Here is a 9,454-nt window from a genome sequence, read left to right as displayed (position 1 = left end):
CAAAGAGACAACACACACACACACACACACACACACACACACACACACACACACACACACACACACACACACACACACACACACACAGACACTCATAAGCATACTGTACTGTAAATTTTTTTCTAAAATTCAAACTAAAAAAGAAGACTAGGATTGCCAAAAAGGGAGAAAGTGTGGTTATGTGCATGTGTACTGAGCTCAGTATATCTTAGTGTTATTATAGGTGGCCTATCTTATATTAACTTGTTGTATGACAAGAGACAGCTGCTCTGAATACTCCGATAGCCGCAATTCAGACATATTATTTTTTTTATTTTTTGAAGGTTTTATTTGGGTTTAATTTTGTATGCCTTTCTTAGTGAGATGGGACAGTGGATAGAGTCAGAAACCAGGGAGGGAGAGAGTGGGCAATGACACGCGGGACAGAAGCCACGGGTCAGAAGCCACGGGTCAGATTCAAACCTGGTCCGCCTCCTGGAGGACTACAGCCTCCGTACATGGGGCACGCGCTCTAACCACTACGCCACCGCCGCCCCAGAAGTGTTCAGATTCAATGGTTAAAACTTCAAAAGATTGTGCTTTATTTTTTATACTGAGCTACTGTCTGCTTTTTATCAAACACCAGCTGGCCGAACACGTTTAGGTTTTAATTTAGAAATTCACTGGTCAGTTTCCACATAGGAGTGTTTCCATCACCTGAATGATGTAGGTGGCAGCAAGTTTTGATTTTTATCAGTCTGAATATTTTCATTGTCATTGTAAGCTCAGCATACAACAAAATTAGAATCTGTTTGGTAGCAAACAACAAAATCATACGATATGCAATAAAACAAATCAAGATAACAGCTGTGGATAAAAACACTAAAAGGTCCATGAGTATCACGATATATTGATACATAAATGAAATATAAAAAAGGATTGTAGTCCGAGAGAAAATAAATAAATGCTATTTGTTTTAAATGAACAGAATTTCATGTGTTCTTAGATACTGATGTAAATTAAAGATATTGCTATAAAGTATGCCTGATTTCCTGTTCATTGGTTTCCCCAAACTGAGATTAAATGAAGTCTCATAAAACTGTCCTGCAGTAAATCCAGCCTTCATGAAGGTTTAAATCTATACAGCACTACAAAATCTGTTGTAGTGCTGTATTGAACCAACTCTTAAGTTTGGAGTCCTGAACGATAGGAGAAAAATATTAAACATGCTTTGGCATAGTTCAATATTGCACTTATGTTGTGAAGTGTGATATATAAAAATGCAAAACTCGTAAAAACAATATCTCAACGTTTCCAAGTCTATCTGCTGTTCACAATACCTGTTTGCCACACGTCACTCCTGAATCCAAATAAATACCAACACATTACACTGAATTGGCACCGATTAATGTAAGGGTAAAGTATGAATATAACGTTCAGGCATCCATTTAACAAGGTCACATGTACACATGTTGAGTGGTAAGGTATTGCTTCTTTTTTTTTTCATTTATTGTGATCAAGTCTAGATTTTGTGTTGTGATGTTCTTTGTGAATCCTCAAATGCCATTTTGTTAAATTGATGTTTGCTGTGCTGCTGAACATGTATTAGAATAAACAAACTACATTCATTTTAGCTGTATGTTCCTAAAAACATGGCAACTGTCTGTATTTTCATCTCTGTCATTTAGACATCTGTTTATTGTGCACTCAATCATAAGCGGGCAATGGTGCAACTTTTAGACCAAGTGAACCACATTCTGACCTCATCTGGTGTTTTATGAAAATGAAAGTGGCACCACTGCCTGCTTATTTAAGAAAATGCAATCCAGATGCAAACTGAAGGATAAGAAATAAGAGTTCTTATGATACACTCTCTGTCTGGACACATGTTTGTCTCATTAGCAACATTACCCAGCTTTGATGTGTGTGTCGTTGGGCTGGCAGCCTCTGTGGGGGACTGTGGCATCATATCAGTTCTGCTGAAGGACCTCAGTGTTTCGGCCTCTTTTGTCATCCCGGCAGGCAGTGGGGTGAAGTCAGTGATTGTGTGATCCGATGAAGCGTGCTGTTTTACCAGAGACTTCAGCCTTGCTCATGAAGCTGACATCACCACATTGCCTCAGTTTAGAGCTGCATGATGATGAACAGCAGGTCACTGAGGACGGGGGGGGGGACGACCCAAAAATCTATGCAGAGCCTGGGTTATTTAAAATCAAAGAACCCTTCTGTTATTGTAAGATTTATTTTAAATTAAAATTTCTTCTGTGTAACAAATGAAGAATAAATACATTGGGGGGGTCTTAAATCTGTAACTATAAAAGCAGAGCAACAGAGCATACTCGAGCACGAAGTCAGACTTCAATCACAAAAACAAGGACTTCAGACTAGACCTCATGTGATTCTCTGATGTTTCATTGATATCAAACTTTATATTTGACATGAAATGGAAAAAAAACTGTACCTGACATTCAGAGTAACAATCTGTTACAGTTGATATACTTTGATTTACTGTGACAACAATGACATTGCAAGCATTTACAGCCTGTTAAGCAGATGCTAGCAAAGGCGGTGTACTCGATTAGTTGCAACATAACTGGAATCTTTTAGTCCTTTAGACCTCAAAACACGTCCAATTTAAGTTGTCCAGGTTTTTTAATTCTACTTTGCCCCTATGGAACAGCAGTAGGTCGATTTTTGTTTAGGCCTGTGTACTAAAAGAAAAGAAAAACTATTAAGAGCAGTAATTTTAAAAAATCGGCAACCCCATTATTCTTTTATCTAGAAACGTCTGCATCTTTGTACATTTTTATCATCTGGATATAAAAATGGAAATCAATGAAGAGCAAATCTTATCCTAGAAAATGGTCTAAAAACTCAACAACTGGCATGTATGGGAGTTTACTTAGAAAGTCATTGTTTCAATTGCAGAGTCAAATCACTGGAGGGAAACTGCAGGTTTCTGTCAGCTACAGTGGATGTGTGGAGGGTCAAATGAGGAAGTATTGACATCTTCCAGGTTTCAGTCTGAAACCAAAAGCTCCCTGTGGTTAACTCAAATATCTGTCTCAGTGGTGCAACATGATTTCACACCTGCACACTGGCTTATCCGAACGTTTGGCTGTAAAGCCGTCATCGAAGCCTGGTTCATGAAGTGGAACTCTTGTGCCCTCTGCTGGTCAGAGGCTAGAACCTGTGCTTGTACTGGCATGATGAAAGGGGTGCCATTAATCCTTAAAGGAACTGGATGATAAAGATTGATGGATCTGTAAGCTATGCCACTTAATTGCGAATATAACCTACAAGACCAGTTAAAGAGTAGACAGGGAGTGTATGAATCACAACATTTTCAGTGATGAATGAATCATTAACGTTCCACAAATGATTTGAACAAAGCTTTTTCTGTATTAAGGGGACATATGTCTGAAAATTAACATTTGCAGTTATTCCAATATATTATTCAACATACTTTTTCACATATTTGAGCCTAAACTTGCATAGTTCTGTAAACACAACAGATCTGAAAATAACAGTCCTCTTTCACTAAGTCACATTGTTTTAACTTTATTTGATCAATTGTATTTTGATGAATATATTGCTAATAGCCATCTCGGTTTTTTGTATTGCCTCTTTTGTTTTGTCATTTTGCTAACTGCTGTTAATGGGGGAGCAAATTAGTTTAACCTCTTATCTCATCCTAACTCTAACTGTGACAAACTATCATTTTCTGTATTATTCAAGGCAAATGAGAGAGTTCTGCTAAGACCAAGCCGGTCAAAACAGACTCTCTGTTGTGTGTTGCCTCTCCTCTTTATTCACAACAGCACAGTACAAAACGAATCACAGAAAAACACGTTATACCCATTCCAAAGAGGAGCTTTATGAAACATTATGAAAGTAAGAAAATAGATGTGGTATGAAAGGAAACAAAAGCTTAGGGACTTGTTTTTGGGGCATCCTGCATGATGTTGTTGGTGATTTTGTTTTTTTGATGTTTCACAGCATTGTATGTGGCATTCTGCACAATCGACTGAGTCCTGAAGAGCAAGCCATTTAGTGATCACAGCCAAACAGCTCCATGGAGACCTTGTGCTGCTCAGGAATTAATCTGCCAGTGCTCAACATCATGGGGCTTTCAAAGTGGTAGAAGTGGTTGCCAACAACAACCTTAATTCCTCCGCGGTGGCACATGGCAGCATCGACCCTCTTAAAGGTAGAAATGGGACGCTCATGGGTTACAGCATGAGGGGTTGCTTTCATATCCACATCAAATATAGTCTGACCTGGATGAGAGCAAGAAAGAGATGAGAGAGAGTCCTGTACTATATATGTGTATTTCTTTGTTGCAGAGAAATGTAAAACATCTATCAGTTACTCTTTGACCTTGTCTTTTGTGAATAAACTGAAGTAGTTTACTGGCAAGTGGTAATTAGATGATTTGCATATCATAAGAAATTTAGGTCAGGTTGAAAAGTGACACATTTTAGAACCAATGGTTACATGCAGGGAGGCAACAAATGCTTGACATTGTTATTGATTAATCTTAAGATAAGATGACAATAACCTGATCAATCTTTAAATCAAAAAAATGTCCAAAATAATGTGTGTAAGCTTCTCTGTGGTAGCCACAACTCAGTGAGAGGTACACCGTACTTCATCATCTTTCTAAAATTTCTCAAAATAAACTTCATGCTTTATTAAAGTAGTCTTGAAGTTGTCGCCCCCTGCTGGCTATTATAAAGAATGTAGGTTCAAGGCACTTGGCTTCACTTGTCAGACCCAGAGGCTACATCCAACCTTTGCACTCGTGTCTATAGTAAAAAAAACTTGACCTCACTGTAGAATTAAATAAAGAGCCAGAAGAGTATGAAAGTTTGTAGGGTAGAGGACCTTGAAGGCTTGTGCACAAGTTCATGGTAATCTGTTCACAAGTAGTGATCAAATTATGAAAAACAATGTCACATGCGAATTAATACAAATATGACATCATTTCCAATTAAGTGTCTATAATGCATGAGGCTAGTGCTGTGGGACACTAAGCCTTGTGTATCATTACAGATGATGTCTGTGTCTTCACCTTTGATGATGTAAGCAGTGTCACCCTCGCAGATAAAGGCGGCATCAACGGGACCTTCGATGCCCAGCTCCTCCTTCACAGGCTTGGGGTAACCGTCCAGGTGAGTGTGGGGCTCACCCACTTTGTAAACAAAAACGTGTTCATCCTTGAAGGGGGAAGAAAAGAACTATGTGTTTAAACCTTGATAAAAAGTGATGATATTGAGCAATATCATGCATGTGTGTTTAACTGTGTAGTTTTACCTTGATCATGTATAAGTGATTCTCATAAGAGAAAACAGCGTCCACCTCGCTGTGCAGCTCCTTGAAAGCGTTCTCGATGGTGTCAGCCTTCAGTGTGTCATTGCCCTCATCTTGACGGAGGAAGTGATGGCCTTTAAGACAAAAAAAATCACTTAATGCAGGTTGAAACACTGTGATAGTAAAATTAACACAGTGAGGTCAAGGGTTTGACAAAAAATTAATCTTTTTTTTTTGTCTGGCTATGTAGTTAGGACAACGGCAGAAGACCTGAGGATTTGAAACCTTTTTTTACACACTAATTAAACAACCTGAGACAGTAAGGCCTCAAAATGGACCCAAGAAAATGTTAATCAAAGCACTGTCAAAAAGCTCAATAAATGTGACTACTTGCACGTCTAAAGCAATAATTAAGTAAATGTCATTGGTTTGTCCCTTCACAAGTGGAGAGGTTTTGGATCAACGACTTGTTCAACTCACTGTTCACTGAGAAGTTGTTCAAACTTGTTGCCTCATGTTAGATCTTACCTCTGAAGGCATACATGTTTCCAGCGTCGTCAGCGGTTATTGCATCCAGGTGAACACGGCTGCAGCGCTCCCTCTCAACGTGGTCGCTCTCGTCACCTAAACAAGCAAGCGTAGTGTTCATTTAAAACATACATTATCAGCTTGGTCAATGCGTCCAAACATGAGTATTTTTTCTTTCTTTTATAGTTTATTTAGACAAAAACACTTCAAATATGCTTCTAAAACAAAACAGACTGTTCCTGGAAACACAGAGGGTTCTGAGTTTACTTTTAACTCCATTTGAATGTGCTGGGGAAATATCTGCAGTGAAATCTGCAGATCGCTCTACAGCCAAAGACAGATTCTCTTTAAAGATAATCACTGGAAGCTTTCAGAGTTTTTAGAAATGGCAGATAATGGGAGGATTGAGAGGTACACTGAAATCTCTTTTTGAACACTTTCTCAATTCTCTACACAGTAAATAAAGACTTTTATTTTGTTAAGATCAGGAGGATGTAAGGTTAAGCTTTGACAAACAAAAGGATTCTTATATTTATTGGAGAAAGGAAAGGACCCAATAAAGAGAAAACTTAGTCTCATCAGTTTTTCTAATCTCCTTATCTGACATCAAGTTGATTGGGATTTTTGTAATGATTTAAAACAACTATTACAGTCTTTAATAAAGAATATATTCTTCACTTACCGAACTCGGAGCATCTCATGAAGTAGTCACGGGCATCTTTGGGGTATTTTCCGTGCACGTCTCCGGTCTTTGGGTCAAACTTGGAGAACATGTGTCCGTGGAAGCAGTAATAGTGCTCCATGAAGCGGAAGGCAGATGTGCATTTGGGCATGGTCTTGAACTCTTTCATATCTACACCTTTAGTGCTGACGTTGTAGTGGTAGATGTCGTCTCCTGCAGAAAAAAGCCACAGAAGATGTCATTTGAAGTCATTCTGGGATGGCTTAAGAAGCTAAAATAGAACTGTGAGGGGATGAGAAATACAATTAAAATGATGATTCTGATCACAGGATAAAGTGTTAGAGTCAACATGAAGAAGAGGATCTTTAAGATTCCTGCCGAACCTTGAAACTGATCTGATTTATTTTAAGAGCCAAAAATGGTAAGAAATCGGTTTATATGTGCTTCAAGTGATTTTGGTATTTGAATGAAAACATGCAGGTTATAAGTGGACACTAACCCTTGAAGAAGATGACAGAATCTTCATCACACTCTGGTTTGGGACACTCCACGGCAGCGTCCAGGTGATCGGGAATACCAGGGAACACCTCAGAGATGTTCTTGGGGTATCCTTCCTCCAGCTTGTGTTGGTAATAGCTGAACACCTTGTGGTCCTGTGTTAAGATAAATCAATCCATAAATCAATCAAACTTTATTTATATAACACCTTTCAGACAAATTCAATTGCAGTTCAAACTGATTTACCAAATTGCAGAAAAAGTGATTGACCAAAGAGTAGTTTGAAAAAATCAATTAAGTCCCACTATAAAAGCTAAAGAACTGGACCGTACCAAGAAGAAGAACATGTGGTCGTGGTCGGCGAGGTTGTCCTCATAGTGCATGCGGAAAGCGGCGTCGACATGGCCCAGGTGGTGATGGTCATCCAGCTCAGTGAAGGACTCATTGGAGAGCTCTGCTTTGCCATGGAAGCCTTTGAACAGATGGTCACCTGGACAGAAACACAGGAGACATCCTTTAGACTGAGTAATGCAGTTTTCTTCTACAATTTCAGAGTTAAAAGTAATGTAAAGGTTGAGGTTTTACAGAAAGTAACACACAGGAAGCAACATCCTCCTCCTACCTTTGAAAAAGTATGGGATTCCTTCCTCATTGACTGCAACAGCATCCATCTCCAGGCCTTGACAACGGTCAAGGACAGCTTCAAAATGTGAACAAAGTTTGAACATTAAAAATGAAAAATGTAGCAATGAAAAGATGTCAAACTTATGGTGTCAATTTTGCTGTGGAAGCTTTTCTTTAACTCACGTATTGCATGTTCAAGTACAAGTTCTTCAGGCCTGATAAAAAGGACAGAAAAAGAAAAAGAATTCTTATTTAAGATCTTCTGCTCCTTTTGCAAAGTGAAAGATGCTTCACATTAAGGATTTCAGATGGAATTCATGAAAAAAAAAACATTAAAAATCTTAGTAATGTTCAAAAAGTGTTATCAAAACAATCATTATTTGAGTTGACAAAAAAATTAGCACATCGTATCCATGTTTTTACTGAAAAAAGTCAAACCAACAGCTGCTTAAGACTACTTACGCATCAGCCAATGCTAGAGCGAGGCCGAGGCTGAGGCAAAGGATGTGTGCAAGCAGCTTCATGGTGAACAGTCTTCTGGGCCAGGAGAGGCCTGTGCAGACAGCAGTGCTGGGCAAAAAGGTAACCTGGCAGCTGCTGCTCAAGCATTTTATATTGTAGTCCGGTTTACGTGCACAAAAGACACGTTGGGTACCAGAGGAGGAGGAGGAGGAGGAGGGGACAATGTGTGGGCGTACTTATTATCAAGGACTCCCACGATGTGTAATGTGCACCAGAGAGCTCTCCCCTATCATCCCACTGCTCGGCCCAGCTACCAGGAGAGTGAGTCCTTTTACAGCAGAGTTTCAGAGAATTCAGAGCGCTCGCATTTCACCAAAGAAATCAAATCAATAGACGTGTTCCTCATGCGCCTCGGACAGGTCCACATCAATGCATTCTTCATGTAGTTGTCATGCAAAAGCACTTTGTTTTGAAGGCAGCAGCTATTAAAGCAATATTGATTTTAATTGTGGACTTTGCAGTTGGCTAATGTTAACATCTGGTGACACATTATTAATCTTTGATGGATGTGATTCATTATAGCATCAAATATATCTGTGGCAAATGTATGCTGTAAGAAGTTGCCTGGTTTCATTTCGTTCTTCAATGAGGTCAAACAAATAGCTGGTGGCTGGGAGATAATGTTGGTTACAGTCAAATGAGGGGGGTTTAAAGACAACTCTCCCATTTAATGAAGTTTAGGACCCATTTAAATACAATATGTACATCTTTCTCTGTTTTAATGTTGAAAAAAGATAGTAAAAAGCATTTTTTTTGCTATATCTTTCAAAGTTCTGCCTTTTATGTAATTCTTATCTCTGGAACATTCTCGACATCTGCCGAGCTGACCAAAGTTGGCTCAGCATCTCAGAGCTGGTCCAACTCTGAGAGGTAACTAACCCGGTGCACAAACAAAAATAAACAAAAACTGCTGACCACTGCACTTTGTAGGCCTAAAAGTGCTGAGTTGCATAATGTTTGGAAGTGGAACATTAACAGAGAGGAGTGAGATTTCAACATTCAATGTAATGCTTCGTAACAATACGTGCTCAACTGTGAAGAGGCCCATGTACATCAATGTACATTTATTAACATTTTTCTGTGTTTGATCTATATGGGCAAACATATATAAAATATCAACAATAGAAGTCTTTGGAATTGTTGAAAACAGTGCTAAAAATATTGGAAAAACTGACATTGTGCTAATTTTACTTTCTGCCGTTTATAACATATATCACGATTTCTTTTAAAAGAAATTAAAGCAGATAAATGCAGTGGGTTTTTATGTACATCAATTAAACTTCCAATCATAGAGTTAGACGTTTTATT

General features: G+C 38.7%; 1 protein-coding gene across 1 annotated transcript; it reads right to left on the bottom strand.

Moving 5' to 3' along the window:
• Positions 1–2,212: 2,212 nt before the first annotated feature.
• hpxa (hemopexin a) lies at positions 2,213–8,239 on the bottom strand. Its single transcript, XM_029282856.2, has 10 exons — positions 8,087–8,239; positions 7,808–7,839; positions 7,623–7,700; positions 7,333–7,490; positions 7,002–7,155; positions 6,503–6,715; positions 5,821–5,916; positions 5,296–5,426; positions 5,054–5,198; positions 2,213–4,259 (listed from the first exon to the last, which is right to left on the bottom strand). Exons 1-10 carry the CDS (start codon positions 8,146–8,148, stop codon positions 4,030–4,032), a joined length of 1,299 nt encoding a protein of 432 aa, XP_029138689.2. The 5' UTR covers positions 8,149–8,239; the 3' UTR covers positions 2,213–4,029.
• Positions 8,240–9,454: the final 1,215 nt, after the last annotated feature.

Source organism: Labrus bergylta, chromosome 13 (genome assembly GCF_963930695.1).
Source record: "Labrus bergylta chromosome 13, fLabBer1.1, whole genome shotgun sequence".
NCBI classification, from domain to species: domain Eukaryota; kingdom Metazoa; phylum Chordata; class Actinopteri; order Labriformes; family Labridae; genus Labrus; species Labrus bergylta.
Note: the sequence above shows the minus strand (reverse complement) of the source record. Positions and strands in the feature narration are given on the sequence as shown.

Excerpts from the sequence above, each read along its gene's own strand:
- hpxa (XM_029282856.2), bottom strand. The coding sequence starts at position 8,148 with ATGAAGCTGCTTGCACACATCCTTTGCCTCAGCCTCGGCCTCGCTCTA. Across the intron at positions 7,701-7,807 it reads TGTACTTGAACATGCAATAC|CTGTCCTTGACCGTTGTCAA; the intron begins GTGAGTTAAAGA and ends CACATTTTGAAG. Across the intron at positions 5,917-6,502 it reads CATGAGATGCTCCGAGTTCG|GTGACGAGAGCGACCACGTT; the intron begins GTAAGTGAAGAA and ends TTGCTTGTTTAG.